At 39.5% G+C, this 18,984-nt stretch overlaps 1 protein-coding gene and 1 long non-coding RNA gene across 3 annotated transcripts; both read right to left on the reverse strand.

Moving 5' to 3' along the window:
* Positions 1 to 2,865: 2,865 nt before the first annotated feature.
* Positions 2,866 to 9,282, reverse strand: LOC138952385 (palmitoyltransferase ZDHHC22-like). The gene is made up of 2 exons (XM_070324048.1): positions 8,462 to 9,282; positions 2,866 to 6,485 (listed from the first exon to the last, which is right to left on the reverse strand). The coding sequence occupies exons 1-2, from the start codon at positions 8,832 to 8,834 to the stop codon at positions 5,905 to 5,907; spliced, it is 954 nt and encodes a 317-aa protein (XP_070180149.1). The 5' UTR covers positions 8,835 to 9,282; the 3' UTR covers positions 2,866 to 5,904.
* Positions 9,283 to 12,810: 3,528 nt separating this feature from the next.
* Positions 12,811 to 17,361, reverse strand: LOC138953860 (uncharacterized). Of its 2 annotated transcripts, XR_011451628.1 has the most exons (3): positions 17,223 to 17,361; positions 14,716 to 15,021; positions 12,811 to 13,534 (listed from the first exon to the last, which is right to left on the reverse strand). It is a non-coding gene; the product is annotated as an uncharacterized lncRNA (long non-coding RNA). The 2 variants fall into 2 exon arrangements; XR_011451627.1 differs by lacking the exon at positions 17,223 to 17,361 and having other exon boundaries at positions 14,716 to 15,331.
* Positions 17,362 to 18,984: the final 1,623 nt, after the last annotated feature.

Genomic DNA, 18,984 nt, shown 5'->3' on the forward strand with positions numbered 1-18,984 from the left:
TTTTCCCTAGTGCGTGCAACTAAAATCTGCTAGTGCGCTTTATTTATCCTCTTCCATCTAAAATTGCCGAGTTAGCTTATCTTTCCAAAAAGGTTAAATCAGTGAGAAGAAGTGACGACTCAGGTATCAACGAAAATCATTCAGTCGAGTGATGGAGTCAATTCCATAGGGTTACTTTTCTATAAAATAGTTTATTAAACTCATTTCTAGAAAAGTGTACAAGCCTTCCAATACAACAAGTGCAAATTATTCAATATCGTAAATTCACATACAAAATTGATACAAAAACCCGGGTATCCTTTACATGGCAAACATCAAAAATGCGCAAATTATTATCATGGAAAAACAATGAAGCCGCCTAATCTCCCTTCCCCAAATAATCCTATCCTAAATCGAGACTCCGCATATCGAGCTAGCTATATTTTTATCCCATACAGGATCTTTTGTTCTCTGACTGACTATCTAAGAATTTCTCTCAAACCTGATCTTTAATGGAATTCTGAATGGGAGAAACAGTTCTTCCCGCTTTGGGCTAAGTTTTAAGGTTAGTCTAAGACTTCAGAAGTTACTATTTTGACTTTAGTGAGAACGGGACAGAGTCAATGTCAACCCTCCCTATTCGTCACCAAAGTTGTTTGTCCCTAACCTAATTCCAGTTTCCCCTTTTACAAAGTACCATGCGCAAAACAGGCGGGACACCAAAAACACAGGAGCTTACCTAGAATTGCGCAGGTCACCTAATGTTTAATCTACCACACCTAGCTATCTAATTTAGGACCGTTCAATCAAACGCACGCCGACGCTCTAACAGTCCGGTTGTTTATTTCTGACTATCTACGGAATTTCTCGCCTACATATCTTTTAGACCTTTACTTTTGCTTGAAGTAAGCAATCAGTAACATGCGCGGTCGTCCTTTGTAACTGGCTATACCTGATCTGTCCTAATTTACGAAAAGGTAGAAAGAATCTCTAAGTTCTTTTATCGTTACGCTGTGTTTTCCCTACACTAACCCTTCAACAGAATGCGAAGTCTCTTCTTCTTGTCCCTATTCTAAATCTTGATCTAGTCTACCTTGTCTTTACTCTCTCCCTATTCTAATCCCTAACCTAGCGCCCTCAGTCTATGTCCTTACTCTAACCCATCCTATTCTGTTCTAAAGCCTGTCCTAATGCGTGTAGTAACCTCATTTTACACTGTCTTTTATACCAATCTGCATGGCAACGCAAACAAACACACAGAACCAGAGGCAGATTGGCTGACCGAAAAAGAACATTAACCGCACTACTTTCAAAACATTACGCGGACAATGTAATCCGTCCTTTTTCCTTTATCTTTACACTTGCTGATCACAACAAGCGCTCTTTTAATAACTGTTCGTAATATTTAAGCAACCTACAACACTATCTTCATCAAAGAAACCTTGTCTCTCCTCTCTTTTACCATTCCTATTCTTTTTGGCTCACGTAAGTGTAGCCTATGCGATCGTAACTTTGTCTGTCTGTGCGTGCGTGCGTGCGTGCGTCTGTGCGTGTGTATGTCTGTGGTAGAAACTCTAACATTTGAAGACGTCACATTACATTGACGTCACATTATGACGTAAGAGGGTTAGACGTCACGCGAAGGAAGTACTGACAGTCTCGGTCATTATTATTTTGAGCGCGCCGAGACTAGTTGGCAGTCGTGTCCTTGTAAGTAGGCTACATGCAGACAGACAGATCTAGATCTAGTGTCTCGCTTTCTTGCACAGTTTCACCTATGCTCTTTCTGTGTGTGTGTGCCGTGTGTGTGTGTGTGTGTGTGTGTGTGTGTGTGTGTGTGTGTGTGTGTGTGTGTGTGTGTGTGATTGAGTTTGTGTTACTGTTTGTCGATTTCTTACGTGAGCCTTGATGGCTTCGCCTCTTGTTGATCTAACAATGATTTCTTCCGGCGATCGTTGTTTCCAACCCTACGAACAATCATCATATTCCTGTTACGTTATTAACCAAAATAACATCTTGTGGTCACTAAATTACATCCATTACACAACTTTCATCCAATCTCTCGTTACTCAACTTGACATTGGTCAAGTTCTACCACCATTTATCGACCCGTATGCTGGTAAAATCGTGTCCGCGCCACATAAATGGCCGCCAACACGGAACTGAAAAGGGAATTACCTCCCTTGCATCGTCTGCTGTTGTTTATACCCTATTGTTCTCTCTCTTCTTTGACAAGCTGAAAACAGCGATAGCGTGACAGAAAGGACTCTGTACACCATGACCATTCTAAGCCTTTCATCTCTAACTTCTACATCAAACTTTCTTCAAATCTGGCTCTCCCGCCACACTGTAATCTCTCTTTCACAAGTTCCTATATTTTTATTTAGTTTTTATTGCGGCTGAATTGTTAAGAACTACTGAAAACGCTTGGCTTTATCTTCATGAAATGAATCAGCTACATGTATCTATGAAATGTTACTTACACCAAAATAGTTTTGTTTTCAAGAAAAACAGGCTTATCTGTTTATTTATCCTTTCACAGCATCATGAATGTGTATATTCCTTAGTACTGTAATTAGTTCAAAAGAGGAAGTCATTTGTAACAATCTGTTTGTCTTTCGCACGGTCTTTTTATGCAAATGCCATTGTATACATGTACTAAATTTTCTGCTGTTACAAAATCGGCATGTATTTTCTGTTGCCACACATAATAGGGGAAAACCTTGTACTGGGATGTCATTTACATTTTTTTTTCTTCAAAGATTTTAAATAAAAATGATATAAATATAAACAGTGTGTATTAGAGCAATTTGTCATTAAAGAAAAAAATGTGTCTGCGTGTGTTCTTTTTTATGCTTGTGTTTTTGAGTCACTTGAGAAAAAGTGACTCTATGTAATCGGTCAGTGTTAGTCTGTCCGGCCGGCCGTCTGGCCGGCCGTCCGTAGACACCACCTTAACGTTGGACTTTTCTCGGAAACTATCAAAGCGATCGGGCTCATATTTTGTTTAGTCGTGACCTCCAATGACCTCTACACTTTAACGATGGTTTCGTTGACCTTTGACCTTTTTCAAGGTCACAGGTCAGCGTCAAAGGAAAAATTAGACATTTTATATCTTTGACAAAGTTCATCGGATGTGATTGAAACTTTGTAGGATTATTCTTTACATCAAAGTATTTACATCTGTAGCCTTTTACGAACGTTATCAGAAAAACAAGGGAGATAACTAGCCTTTTCTGTTCGGCAACACACAACTTAACGTTGGGCTTTTCTCGGAAACTATAAAAGTGACCGGGCTCAAATTTTATGTGAACGTGACTCCCAGTGACCTACACTTTGACGTCTGCTTTGGTGACCTTTGACCTTTTTCAAGGTCACAGGTATGTCTTGAAGGAAAAAAATTGAAATATCATATCTCTGAAACTATTCATCGGATTTGATTCAAACTTTATAGGATTATTCTTTACATCAAATTATTTACATCTGTATTGTGTTGTGAATAGCAATTTCTTCCTGTCCATCTGATGCCTCATATAATATTCAGAACTGCGAAAGTGACTCGATCGAGCGTTTGCTCTTCTTGTTCAGATGTACATTTGATTTTGTAAATAAACTAAAGAGTTTGTACCTCTGGCTTTGGACTGACACAACTGCGTAATTCACATACATGTATTCTTTAATATATATGTGTTAAGAAAGCACATAGAAGTCCTGAAAAATTGAGCAACATGGTCTTACATGTATACAATTTCCTTTCACGCACTCATACGAGTCAGTTTGTAAAACACACCAAATAAACAATTAAATAGCAATTGCACACTGCACATGCAGTTTCATCAGAAAAATTGATACAATGTATTCTTTCTTTTCTTTCTTTATTTGGTGTTTAACGTCGTTTTCAACCACGAAGGTTATATCGCGACGGGGAAAGGGGGGGGGAGATGGGATAGAGCCACTTGTTAATGTTTCTTGTTCACAAAAGCACTAATAAAAAAATTGCTCCAGGGGCTTGCAACATAGTACAATATATTACCTTACCGGGAGAATGCAAGTTTCCAGTACAAAGGACTTAACATTTCTTACATACTGCTTGACTAAAATCTGTACAAACATTGACTATATTCTATACAAGAAACACTTAACAAGGGTAAAAGGAGAAACAGAATCCGTTAATCGCCTCTTCCGACATGCTGGGGAGCATCGGGTAAATTATTCCCCCTAACCCTCGGGGGGTGATACAATGTATGAAATATATGAAAAGTACAAAATATGATCAGAATAAAAAAAATGGAAAAACTAGTTTACAGTGGAATCTTCCTTTTTTGACCTTCCAAAATCTGACAAAAACAGGTCTTAAAATGGAGGTAATTTACAGAGGCTATAAAGAGAACATCTGAGAAAGGAGGAAGTCTTAAATTTGGGGTCTCAACAGGGGTGTTCCACTGTACTAAACACATGTTTCTCGAGATCATTGGACATTACCTTGGTATAGTGGGACCCCTGTTTTAATAACCACAAATCTGAGAAAATAAGGTCTTACAATGTAGACCTGTAAAATACAACAGAGCTTGTCAATCAATCAATCAATATGAGGCTTATATCGCGCGTATTCCGTGGGTACAGTTCTAAGCGCAGGGATTTTTTAAAATATTTTTATTTTTTATTTTTTTATGCAGGGATTTATTTATGCCGTGTGAGATGGAATTTTTTTTACACAATACATCACGCATTCACATCGGCCAGCAGATCGCAGCCGTTTCGGCGCATATCCTACTTTTCACGGCCTATTATTCCAAGTCACACGGGTATTTTGGTGGACATTTTTATCTATGCCTATACAATTTTGCCAGGAAAGACCCTTTTGTCCATCGTGGGATCTTTAACGTGCACACCCCAATGTAGTGTACACGAAGGGACCTCGGTTTTTCGTCTCATCCGAAAGACTAGCACTTGAACCCACCACCTAGGTTAGGAAAGAGGGGAGACAATTGCTAACGCCCTGACCCAGGGTCGAACTTGCAACCTCTGGCTTCCGAGCGCAAGTGCGTTACCACTCGGCCACCCAGTGAACAGAAAATGTGAAAATCAAGGTCTTACAATGTAGACCTGTAAAATACAACAGAGCTTGTGAACAGAAAATGTGAAAATCAAGGTCTTAAAAAGGGAGGTTATAATTTGGGGGGTCTTTAAAGTGGGGTCCCACTGTAATCAATGTGTATGTTGACAACTTTATAAATGTGATTTTGATATCCCCACGACTTCAGTTCTTTAACTGAAGGAAGAGGCAGTGTATTGCATAATTTATTGGAACTTCTCTCTCATAAACACACACACACAAACACACAATTTTATGCATGGATTCTCCAAAACACAGGCTGATTGTGGCACTCTGATTAAAACGACAGGGAAAAAACAATCATGCGCATAAAATCCCATGTGAGTTGCAGCCAATGAGCTCAGAAGAAGCAAGAAAAGATTGCGTCGGGCAACAATTCTTGGGGGTAGAAGTGAAAAAATTGGCAAATTTTGATTATTAAAAAGCTTTACAGCTGTGGATGTGGGAGAACTGACAAAAGAGATTTTAGGCATTGTGATTAATATTATTTCCACACCATGCATGACACAAAACATCTTTTATTTTAAAGTACAGCAAGGCAGCAAGAGAAAAATTGTAACATTTGTGAACAATGTGTCTCTTTAGGCAAGGATGAAAACTCATGTAATAATTATGATTGCCTTTTTCCATAATTTTTAGGTTCAAACCTTATTCTATCTCTCTTTATGTTTGTTCCAATATCAGAAGCATTTCAAAAGCAAACATATCAAGACTTCTTGAACACAACTTGATGCTGCATTTTGAAGCTATTCAATGTACCGGTACTACACTATGAGCAACATGTCTTGTTCAAATTTACTTCAGCCATCTCAGTTTGCCTTCTCAGGTTTGCCTTGTATGTTCCACTTTACACCGTCCAGTTCAAGGGGAAGCATCAGAGGTGCAAAAAGCAAGATCCAGGACGTCATCGGCGATCCAAAGACTGATGTAATGTTGGTGTAAACACCTGCATTGTACGCCCTGATCATCTTCCACGCCTCATGAGATGTCTGACCTCTGACTATAAGGAGAAGCTGCCATGCGGCAAGGAAGCCAGCAACACACATGATGCAAATGTTGACGTAGACGTGTAACATCACCACAAACGATCCAAAGGACAGGTTTCCGATCAGCAGCTGGAAAAGCGGGACAGGAGGCACGTACATCATGAAGTTCTCATCAGACAGGGGATAGGAAATGTTGAGATAAGACAGCTGGAGGTATACCCCCATGAGGCAGCCCCACACACCATAGAGACAGAAGACAACAAAATGGCGCTGGTTGTACAGTCCCACACAGGAGCTGGTGAAGAAGCAGTGCTGATCCCGCTTCAGGATGCAGTGTCCGCAGAAGTTGCAGTGGTGAGAGCGAGGGGGTGCGTCCAGCTGGCAGGTGGGGCAGTGCTTCCATCCTGCACACCGTATAAGGTCAGTTCAGCATTGATAGATATAGAGAATACTACATGGCTTGCTGTGTCGTACCAAGTTTACACGAGTTGGTTTTTGACTCACATGCGAAGCAAAAGTGAGTCTATGTACTCACCCGAGTCGTCCGTCCGTCCGTCCGTCCGTCCGTCCGTCCGTCCGTCCGTCCGTCCGTCCGGAAAACTTTAACGTTGGATATTTCTTGGACACTATTCAGTCTATCAGTACCAAATTTGGCAAGATGGTGTATGATGATAAGGCCCCAAAAAACATACATAGCATCTTGACCTTGCTTCAAGGTCAAGGTCGCAGGGGCCATAAATGTTGCCTAAAAAACAGCTATTTTTCACATTTTTCCCATTTTCTCTGAAGTTTTTGAGATTCAATACCTCACCTATATATGATATATAGGGCAAAGTGAGCCCCATCTTTTGATACCAGTTTGGTTTACCTTGCTTCAAGGTCAAGGTCACAGGAGCTCTTCAAAGTTGGATTGTATACATATTTTGAAGTGACCTTGACCCTGAACTATGGAAGATAACTGTTTCAAACTTAAAAATTATGTGGGGCACATGTTATGCTTTCATCATGAGACACATTTGGTCACATATGATCAAGGTCAAGGTCACTTTGACCCTTATGAAATGTGACCAAAATAAGGTAGTGAACCACTAAAAGTGACCATATCTCATGGTAGAAAGAGCCAATAAGCACCATTGTACTTCCTATGTCTTGAATTAACAGCTTTGTGTTGCATGACCTTGACCTTGGGTCAAGGTCACATGTATTTTGGTAGGAAAAATGTGTAAAGCATGTGAGTCGTATGGGCTTTGCCCTTCTTGTTTAAATATTGAACTGCGAGCAAAAGCGAGGTGTTCACTATTTGAAAAAGCAACGAGTGTAAATCTGGTACGACACAGCAAGCCATGTAGTATTCTGTTTATCCTACATACTGTATTTACGTGTATTTTACTGAAAATGTCCTGCATTCGAGGCAGCTAAATTGAAGACGCTTGTTTTGGAACCTCGATCTCTTCTAAAGCCTCGTGCAATCTATTACGTCAAAGCAAATAAACGTCACTCTGAAAGTGTGGCGTGACGTGTTAGTTCTAAAGATTCATCAAGGGTAATTAGCGAGCGCAATTTGTGTTTCTATAATGACGTTTGTCTTGGTGACTTTGGCATCATAAGCAGAGGAAAAACAGGTCCCTGCCAGACTTGCTTGACATGACCTCATTTACATGATATACACACGTGTGATTTGAATGATTATTATCTCACGGGTGTCTCTCTCACATATGTAGGATAAATAAGTTTACTTTAAGCCCCCGCCCATCCCCCCTTGTTTAAGACCTCCTCCCCTTTAAGACCCTGTTATTTCAGACATTTTGTTCACAAGGTCTGTCAATTTACCTTCATTTTAAGCAGCGAGTATTGCTTTCTGTATAAAACCAGTGCTTTTTTTTTCAATGATTACCTTACATGAAACAGGAAAAAAATCAGACCATTTTGTTTTGATGAAATTCTGCTGTAAATGTTATGGCTTTTACATATTTTTATGTTTTTATTTAAAAATTATCTCACAAACCATTATGGAATTGTACATGGTTACAGTGAAACTAATGTTTTAGACCCTCCAATTCAAGACTCCCTCCCTTTTAAGACCATGTTTTTTTTCAAACTTTTTGTTCTTAATCTAAGTAAATTTACCCCCATTTTAGAATTCCTCTCTTTTAAGACCTGTTTTTTTCAGAATGTTGGAGGTCTGAAATGAGGGGGGAGAGGGGTTTGCACTGTATAAAATACATGTACATTCTTATATCTTATGATTGATGTCCTATGTCTTACAAGACTCACTTATGTACATTCTTATATCTTATGATTGATGTCCTATGTCTTACAACACTCACCTATGTACATTCTTATATCTTATGATTGATGTCCTATGTCTTACAACACTCACCTGCAGGGGTCTCAATGGTCTGACCAAAATGCTCCTCCTTCAGCTCCTTGGTGACCCAGTTGGGCTTGTCGTAGTAGACCCTCCACCAGTTCCAGGTCACCTCCACACATGTCACCAGCAACACGAAAAATGCCAGCCAGTACCCCTCCCCGAAGTGCCCTGTTCTGCTTACCACCTTTCCATTCTCTGACACTTCTGAGTAGATGCCAGGCAGCAGAGTGTACAGTGATTCAAAGAAGAGAATGAAAATGAGGGATGCGGTGAAAAGCATGCCCAGCTTCGAGACTGTTGCAGGTTTAGGCGTAAAGTCGCGTTTGTGGTAGTGGTCTTTCAGCTTTTCCTCCAGCGTGTTGTTGGTATTCCTCCGATGCATTGTGACACTTTGAGTGAAGAAGCTGGCCTCTAGCTAAATTTCTGCTTTATTTCTTACAGTTCTTAATTGTGTTTGTTTGTGTGGTGTTGTTTTTTAAGCAACACCTTATTTTTCTTTGATAATTTTGCACTTCCGTTTCTCTTGGTATTCTGTTGTCAAAGATTAGTGCTTTCAGTGTTGATTCATTAGCATGTTAACTGGAAACAAGCACCTACCCGGACAATCTACCTCGATCACGATCGAACACAGGGTTCAAATGAATTGTGCAGCTTTTAAAAGACCACGCACCTTTATCTGCAATTTTCTAAATCTTCATCGAAGGCTCTACATTCATGCAAGAGACTGAAGAAATCCCGTTTCTTACAATGCTGAGTTTTACAGCGCAGAAGTGCACTCACACATGTGCGGACGCAACGTGCACCTTGCTGGCACCAAAGGGAAATCCCGAGTAGCGTCACCTGTTGTCATGGTGCGAAGGGTCAAAACAGGGAGTAATCATTGTTTTCAAAACAGCGGAGTGTAGAGACTTGTTTTGGGACAAGAAGCGCGCACAGACTATGTGCGCAGAATCACCAATAAAGGTATCCAATAACGAAATTACAAGATCGACCAAGCTTGTTTTTAATGCTGCACCCACTTCTTCAGCGTGCAGTAGGTAGGCTGCGGCAAGATTGGAACGAATAGCTAGCTCCCTGTGTCACAGGTCAAGACTTGCAAGAGTTCGCTGCTCTTGGGTCGCTGTCTGCACATGCTTGGTTGGGGATTTGGTTTCTGCTATTATTCTAGAGTTTTCCATGCTCTGTATTGTTGTGGCAGTTTCGATTTGTTTTGGAGCACTGCCTACCACTAAGAGAGAGAGAGAGAGAGAGAGAGAGAGAGAGAGAGAGAGAGAGAGAGAGAGAGAGAGAGAGAGAGAGAGAGTCGGAGAGAGAGTGTGTGTGTGTGTTAGTGTCATTCTCAGTAAATTGCCATTGTGACTTTGATGTTTTACCTCGTTACAACACACATTAGGCAATAAAAAAAATCATACAAATCACACAAACACACAGACCGTGCTCACACACACACACACACACACACACACACACACACACACACACACACACACACACACACATTGGAATAGGCATATATTTTCAGTACTGTATTTTTATATTTAGTCAAGTTTTGACTAAATATTTTAACATCGAGGGGGAATCGAAACGAGGGTCGTGGTGTATGTGCGTGTGTGTGTGTGTGTGTGTGTGTGTGTCTGTGTGTGTCTGTGTGTGTGTGTGTGTGTAGAGCGATTCAGACTAAACTACTGGACCGATCTTTATGAAATTTGACATGAGAGTTCCTGGGTATGAAATCCCCGAACGTTTTTTTCATTTTTTGATAAATGAATTTGATGACGTCATATCCGGCTTTTCGTGAAAGTTGAGGCGGCACTGTCACGCCCTCATTTTTCAACCAAATTGGTTCAAATTTTGGTCAAGTAATCTTCGACGAAGCCCGGGGTTCGGTATTGCATTTCAGCTTGGTGGCTTAAAAATTGATTAATGACTTTGGTCATTAAAAATCGGAAAATTGTAAAAAAAAATAAAAATTTATAAAACGATCCAAATTTACGTTTATCTTATTCTCCATCATTTGCTGATTCCAAAAACATATACATATGTTATATTCGGATTAAAAACAAGCTCTGAAAATTAAATATATAAAAATTATTATCAAAATTAAATTGTCCAAATCAATTTAAAAACACTTTCATCTTATTCCTTGTCGGTTCCTGATTCCAAAAACATATAGATATGATATGTTTGGATTAAAAACACGCTCTGAAAGTTAAAACAAAGAGAGGTACAGAAAAGCGTGCTATCCTTCTTAGCGCAACTACTACCCCGCTCTTCTTGTCAATTTCACTGCCTTTGCCATGAGCGGTGGCCTGACGATGCTACGAGTAAAATGGCATTGCGTTCAGTTTCATTCTGTGAGTTCGACAGCTACTTGACTAAATATTGTATTTTCGCCTTACGCGACTTGTTAATTTTACTGACGACAGCAACGGTTTCAGAAAACTTCAAATAGCCCACGTATAGGCCGAGTTCGACGCTGACACACACGCTCAACTTTGAAACCGTGAACAATCATTATATTTAGTCAAGTTTTGACTAAATATTTTAACATCGAGGGGGAATCGAAACGAGGGTCGTGGTGTATGTGTGTGTGTGTGTGTGCGTGTGTGCGTGTGTGTGTGTGTGTGTAGAGCGATTCAGACTAAACTACTGGACCGATCTTTATGAAATTTGACATGAGAGTTCCTGGGTATGAAATCCCCGAACGTTTTTTTCATTTTTTTGATAAATGTCTTTGATGACGTCATATCCGGCTTTTCGTGAAAGTTGAGGCGGCACTGTCACGCCCTCATTTTTCAACCAAATTGGTTCAAATTTTGGTCAAGTAATCTTCGACGAAGCCCGGGGTTCGGTATTGCATTTCAGCTTGGTGGCTTAAAAATTAATTAATGACTTTGGTCATTAAAAATCGGAAAATTGTAAAAAAAAATAAAAATTTATAAAACGATCCAAATTTACGTTTATCTTATTCTCCATCATTTGCTGATTCCAAAAACATATAAATATGTTATATTCGGATTAAAAACAAGCTCTGAAAATTAAATATATAAAAATTATTATCAAAATTAAATTGTCCAAATCAATTTAAAAACACTTTCATCTTATTCCTTGTCGGTTCCTGATTCCAAAAACATATAGATATGATATGTTTGGATTAAAAACACGCTCAGAAAGTTAAAACAAAGAGAGGTACAGAAAAGCGTGCTATCCTTCTTAGCGCAACTACTACCCTGCTCTTCTTGTCAATTTCACTGCCTTTGCCATGAGCGGTGGACTGACGATGCTACGAGTATACGGTCTTGCTGAAAAATGGCAGCTACTTGACTAAATATTGTATTTTCGCCTTACGCGACTTGTTTTTCGTTTGTATCAGTGTTTAAAGGTCCTTGTCTACATTTTTATACCGAAATCGCCATTTGACCATTAAAATGCAGAGTCTATTATCTACAAATATCAACAATACACCCCCTTTCGATCAGGAAAGACGAAGCCAGTGCAGCCGTTTGAAAATTCATTGTAGTATTTCAGCGTAGTACTCATAGTAGGATATCCTTATTTGGAAAATGCCAAGCGCAAAACTCCTCTCAAATCCCGTGCATTTCGTGCGTTTAAAAAAAAGCGTGGACAGCGCTCCAGTGTCAAACTGTTGCTGCACTTGTTTGGGCGTGGCTACAAAGCATAGTGACATGAATTTGATTGGTCAGTATTTTTAGGCAAAGCACATGTTCTCAGCAAACAGAAAACAAAATATTGGAAGCGTGAGTCACGCTACCCAAAAATAAAATCTTTTTTTACATATATTTTTTTTCTATAACTTTTTTCCCCATGGTTCATTCATCATCTGAAATAACTTTTTAGCAAAATCTAACCATACGATTATTGAAAAAAAGCAAAAATGTAGACGACCACCTTTAACAGGACCTATGTCACGACACAGGCAAAACATATATCAGATACTCTACTCAGGGGCGGACGAGGGGGGGGGGGGGTGTTCTGGGGTTTCCGGACCCCCCCCCCCCCCCCCCCAGCCAAATAATAAAAATACTTTTTTGTGTTTTTTGGGGTTGTTAATCAGTGACAAAATCTGCTGCCTGAAACTGGTAATGATCATTCTCAGAATGCATCAGATTGCACCATTTTGCATCCTTTTTTTCAAAATTTTCCGTGGGGGCATCCGCCCAGACCCCCCTAGCAAGCTAGGCGCTTCGCGCCTTCACACCCATATCTTCACAATATACTTTTGGAACCCCCCCCCCCCCCCCCATAAAATGAACTGATCCGCCCCTGCTATTCTAGTGACATTCATACACCATATATAATTGACATACGCCCGTTCCATTCATGCGCTCCAACAACAATTCTTACAAATACAACCACTTTTTCTTGAACACTACACGAAAGTGAGTTTTGACATTGGACAAAAACATGAGGCACTGGAGTGGCATGGATGGTTTTGATTATCTTGCTTAACAGTTAAATGGCCTTACCAACTGTGACATGATTTTACTTACTGTAACTGGACAAATAGAAGAGGCAAGCGGCATTGGTGGTTCTGATCATCAACCTTTTTAACAGGGTTCAACTTACTACAAATTCGTTTATAGCTGATATTACACGCAAGAGACTTACACTGATGTGACTGCTCGAAGCCTGCTCTCGGCATAGGTACAACTTAGTTAAATTGCCACTATTAGTTCAATCACTGCTGCTCAGTGTTGGAAATCCGACATAGCAGCTACCAAGAAAAAAGTTAAGAAAGAAAGTAAATCCTAAACGTCACACAATTAATGCCGATAAATAAAGTAAGTGTTACTGAAACTATGACAAGATGCAAATGGACATCACAGCCCGTTTTACTTTAGCCACGGTAAATACGTATCATACTTATCTGGGCTTCAGTTTTCTTTGACAGTTTGAGTAATTTCAATTACTCAGTGTATTTAAACAGACTAGCCACGGATTCAGTCGGTCACAGTGTATGTTCGATTTCAAATTCCTGTAGTTGTGGCTGTGCCAAGTGACATGGGGACGTTTGTTCGTTAGTTGGCTGCCCCGCATTAGGTTGTGGTCGCCGGAATGCCTCTGAAATCAAAGATATGTCCACAACTAAAACAACTTGTTACCATCTCAAACAATGTATACAATGTGATGACGGCGATGAAGCCTGCATGATAATGTTAATGGAGTTTCAAGGAGAGTAAACAGTCAGTCGGTCAGTCCGTTTGCAGATAACCCTCTTCAGTAATTATAAACAGAACACAAAGTAACAGATGGAACAAAATAAAAGATTTAGTGACAAATTTAAAATTTAAACAAGTCGCGTAAGGCGAAAATACAACATTTAGTCAAGAAGCTGTCGAACTCACAGAATGAAACTGAGCGCAATGCAACGCAGCAAGACCGTATACTCGTAGCATCGTCAGTCCACCGCTCACGGCAAAGGCAGTGAAATTGACAAGAAGAGCGGGGTAGTAGTTGCGCTGAGAGGATAGCGCGCTTTTCTGTACCTCTCTTCGTTTTAACTTTCTGAGCGTGTTTTTAATCCAAACATATCATGTCTATATGTTTTTGGAATCAGGAACCGACAAGGAATGAGATGAACGTGTTTTTAAATTGATTTTGAACATTTAATTTTCATATTAATTTTTATTTATTTAATTTTCAGAGCTTGTTTTTATACCAAATATAACATATTGATATGTTTTTGGAATCAGCAAATGATGCAGAATAAGATGAATGTAATTTTGGATCGTTTTATAAAAAAAATATTTTTTTTACAATTTTCAGATTTTTAATGACCAAAGTCATTAACTAATTTTTAAGCCACCAAGCTGAAATGCAATACCGAAGTCCGGGCTTTGTCGAACATTACTGGACCAAAATTTGAACCAATTTGGTTGAAAAATGAGGGCGTGACAGTGCCGCCTCAACTTTCACGAAAAGCCGGATATGACGTCATCAAAGACATTTATCAAAAAAATTAAAAAAACGTTTGGGGATATCATACCCAGGAACTCTCATGTCAAATTTCATAAAGATCGGACCAGTAGTTTAGTCTGAATCGCTCTACACACACACACAGACAGACACTGAGACACACACACACACACACACACACACATATACACCACGACCCTCGTCTCGATTCCCCCCTCTACGTTAAAACATTTAGTCAAAACTTGACTAAATGTAAAAAGGAAGCCTGTCAGACTTACTCCATGGCCCACGAATTGAAAAATGCATGCTTCTCGCGCAACACTCACCTTCCATTTTCTCAATCAGTGTCATGACGGATGCTGGTAATGAAACGTGGATCTGTCTACTTCTTGTTTTTGCTGTCCTTCATTTTCATACCGATCAAGACACCAACGGCCAACGAAACGAAGGCAACGGCCACAAGTGTAGTTGCTTCTCCAGATGGTTTCATGATTCTGAGTTTAGATGGGTTTTGTACGACTGACGCTCTCTTCGGTGTTTGACTGTAGTGAGAAGACAGTAATGTCACAACCGGCTTCTCAGGTCGGTGCACGAGTGTGGTAAAGGCAGATGAAACTCAGTGAAAGGAGACACTGAAATGAGACGATTGACGTGGAAAGACTGCTATCGCACAGGGCAAGATAAAAGAGCTGATACAATGGGTTCAGGCTCTGCCGACCAGCAGTTATCTGTCACCTTTGTCTCCACCTCATCGGTTGAAGCTAAAAAGGATCGAATTAGTACCCGGACGAAACTGACTTTGTCTCAGTCTGCCGCCGCATAGGCTACTTTGTGGTGGCCGGATGAATCACCGCAGTCAAACGATTCTTAAAAACAAACACGTAAACCAACCAGCCAACACTAAAAAAAAATCATACATGTATGTAATCTGAAGCAATTTGAAATAATGTAGATGTTTTTTGTTTTCACGTCTAACCAGGCCGGACCTCTAACCTGACCCGAAGACTCGGAATTAACAAGTCGCCCCAGTAAGGCGAAATTACTACAGTTAGTTAATTTGTATGACTGAAACCTGAACGCACTGCATTTTGTCACCGGCCGGCAATTTTTTTGGTTATTGTGGTGAAAGCCTAAGATTGCTGGAAGTCAGTTAAAAATGGGTACAAAAATACCTCGTATATCATTTTGGCAAAACCGCGAACCAAAATTACACGTAACTTGAGTTACGAGCTTTCGTTCGCGTGTTATTCGGTTTTGGCAGATGCAAACCTCGTATGTCGAATTACAAGTTTTCTAACATCTAAACACGGCGGTAAATGAACTGTTTCTGTTAGATATGAGGTTACGGTAAGATGTCCGTACGCTCAGAGTTTAGGTAAAATTCAATATTAGCGTCATTAAGGAAGTTAGAAGTGCCCACATTACCTATTGGGTAGTACAATGACAAACTACGACATCAGTTATTGTTCAAATGATTGTTTAGTTAGTATTTTTCCTTTGCTGAGTGCAAAAACATAACTACAAAGAGAGATTAAGTAGTTAAAGTATTCTGACTATGTAATAGTTCAGTCCTGAACTTCTGATCTTATTTCAACGGTTAGCTGAAGATGTACAAGTATGCATATGTCACGTACTGAAGTTGTATTCTAGTGTCTGAATGCAGTCCATCATGTCTGGCAGTGGGTCCTTCACACCTGAAAGTCAATTATCTTCGTTTGAAGATCTTAGGTTGTTGTGCTGTGTGTGCCTGAATAAAAGTTCTATACCATGGGATTTCGAAACGGAACTTATCATAGATGACATCACTGTTCGTATTGACTCTGATTGTGTTTCGTGGGTGTACTGTGTCCATTCATGTGGACTGCATGGACCTAACAACTGTAAAGCATGACACAAACTTGATCTGCTCGACCGTTGTTTGCATTAGGAGTCATGTTTGTTCTGTCTGGTGCAAGCTCCGCAAGGGCGAGCAGGGGTCAATTGATGGTGCAGCTTTCACTTGGAAACAAAGTCACTATCTTCCATGAGTAATGGAAGTAGTGAAGCAAACCAAACATTGTGATTCACCAACGTTGCAACCCCACAAACTATGAATGCAACGTTTGCTGTGAATCCAAGTACGGAAACATCCCATGTACCAGATGCACAAATAGAGAAAAAATCGTAGATTATTTTGATGTAGAAAGGTAGATTTCGCAAAAAATTGAGTTACGAGGTTTTAATCGGACAAGGACGCAATACAGCTTCGTCAAACTCCGCGCCAAGGAAATCGCTGACACTTTTCACGTGAAAAACGTAGTGAAATTGACAAGCAAGTATAGCGCAGTGGCGTTTGCGCTTAGCAGGAAAGCGCACTTTTCTGCATTCTTTTTAACTTTCTGAGCTTTAAGTTATTTTTTTAATCCAAACATAACATATCTATGTTTTTAAAATCAGGAAACAATACAGAATAAGATGAAATCATTTTTGGATCGATTACTTAAATTTTGATTTCAATTAGCATTTTGAGATTTTGAATGACCAAAGTTATTAATCATCTTTAAGTTTCGAAGCTGAATTGCAGGCCCATAGTCCGGGCCGTTTGTCGAAGATTGCTTGGTTAAAATTTCAATCAATTAGATCAAAAAAATGAAGGTGTGACAGTGCAGCCTCAACTTTCACAAAAAAAACTGATATGACGTCATCAAAGCCATTTATCGAAAAAATGAAAAATTCGTCTGGGGGTATAATTCTCAGAAATTCTCATGCAATTTAAATCGAAACTTGAGTACAAGTAAACAACAAGAATTACAGGTTATTGGAACGCTTAATTATTGACAAAACGAAACGTTACATTTACGGTACGTCGACCCAAACTTGTTTCAAAGTCCGCTTGCAAGAAGCCGGCGAGGCAATCGAGTTTCGTCAACAATTTTGAGATAAGTTCATTATCTGAAAGGCGCCGCAGTCGCTAAAACGAAAGTCGCCGGTTTTATCACTTTCCGTATTATAAAATAACAAGCAGCCAGATGAAAACTGATAAAGTATGGGCTAACAATCTATTGACACAATTATAACTTTCAAGAGCAAAACTGAACTTGTGTTACAGTTAGGAGGCGATAACGAGGGCATTTAGCAGCTGTCGTCTGCTTTCGCCAACAATTAAGGGAGAACACTGTAAACAACGAACAACTATCATGGCGGGTCATGTCGCTCAATTCACGGGAAGGCAGACATCAATTCTGTGTTTTATAACGTTTGGGGTTGGTGTGTTCGTCGGATACAAATTGAAAACATGGCGAATTCGATATCTCCAAAGAAAGAGAGACAGGCTTCGAAATCGTCTGAATGAAACTTACAACCAGCTCCAAGCAGAAGCATCCAACTTGTGACCACTGTCTTGCCTTTGAAAAGTCATTGACTCAACTGCTGAGAACTGCCGAATCTTCTATGACTAGCAGTACAAGCTTTGGTTCACTGCTTTTATTTTCTGACACAGGTGTTTTATCATTTATTAACGCCACCACGCATTTCGAGTAAAGCCTGGCATCTGTCAGATAGCACCAGTGCTTGGCTCAAGATAAAGCTGTGCATGCATACGTCAGGAGTCTGGGCAGGATTATTATTTCTATTGGTGTCCTGCAGCATCGGCAGGATCGAGTTAAAATGCATTTGTTGTACAAAAGCAAAATGTTGAAGACATCTTCCTGAGAACGTTTCAACTGAAAAAAGACAAAACACCACTGATGCATGGACTGAAATTAGACAAAACGATCTATAAAGCATGCATACATGTATACATGAAGTAAGCGGTTCACAGAAAGGAACAGCAATAAACATGCTAATTTTAGAATAAACACATTGGAAGTAATCCAACTGAGCTAGTTGGTGGGGTAGCCACATGCATTCGCTGGAATGGAAAGTCTCGTTTTGACATCTGAGCTTAAATATGACAACTTAATTGTTTAGGTTTTGTACCCGCTTTAATCAACCTTGTTAAAACAGAGTTTGAAGTTGTATTGCATGTGAAAATCTGAAACATAGGAGGAAAAACAAAATTATGTCCATGAATTGAATAACAGTTCAAAAGTTTGTGTGTGTGTGTGTTAATTTACATACATGTGTATGTGTGAATGTGTGTGTGTGAATGGACTCTATTAATAATATTTAATTTCTTCTAACCTTTGTGTAGGTGTGTATAAATGGTCTGAATTTTTCATTGCTTGTTAAATAAGGGAAGTAGAAGGTGGGCGTGGGTGTGTGCACACTCGCTTCCAGGAGGATTGTTTTTAAAATTAAAAAAACAAAACTATTCTTAAGATTGCTACTGTGTGATTATATGTGCTCATTGCTGAGTACAGAAATTCTGCAGTGAGGTTGCCGAATATGTTTGGAATATACTTGTTAAAACTTGCTTTTTGGTGTTTATGTGTGTGCTTGTTAATGTGTGTGTGTGTGTAAAACTAAACCTTCAATACAGTCACAAGTAACATTGTTGCTAAAATAAAAAGCTGCATTTTCTCAAAAAAACACATGCATGCAAGAAACAACTGACAAAGCAAGCATACAAAATAAAACAAAAGAAAAATAAAATAAACAAAAAATGTCATGTTTTA

Source organism: Littorina saxatilis, linkage group LG17 (assembly GCF_037325665.1).
Source record: "Littorina saxatilis isolate snail1 linkage group LG17, US_GU_Lsax_2.0, whole genome shotgun sequence".
Taxonomy (NCBI): domain Eukaryota; kingdom Metazoa; phylum Mollusca; class Gastropoda; order Littorinimorpha; family Littorinidae; genus Littorina; species Littorina saxatilis.

Excerpts from the sequence above, each read along its gene's own strand:
- LOC138952385 (XM_070324048.1), bottom strand. The coding sequence starts at position 8,834 with ATGCATCGGAGGAATACCAACAACACGCTGGAGGAAAAGCTGAAAGAC. Across the intron at positions 6,486-8,461 it reads GACCATTGAGACCCCTGCAG|GATGGAAGCACTGCCCCACC; the intron begins GTGAGTGTTGTA and ends TACGGTGTGCAG.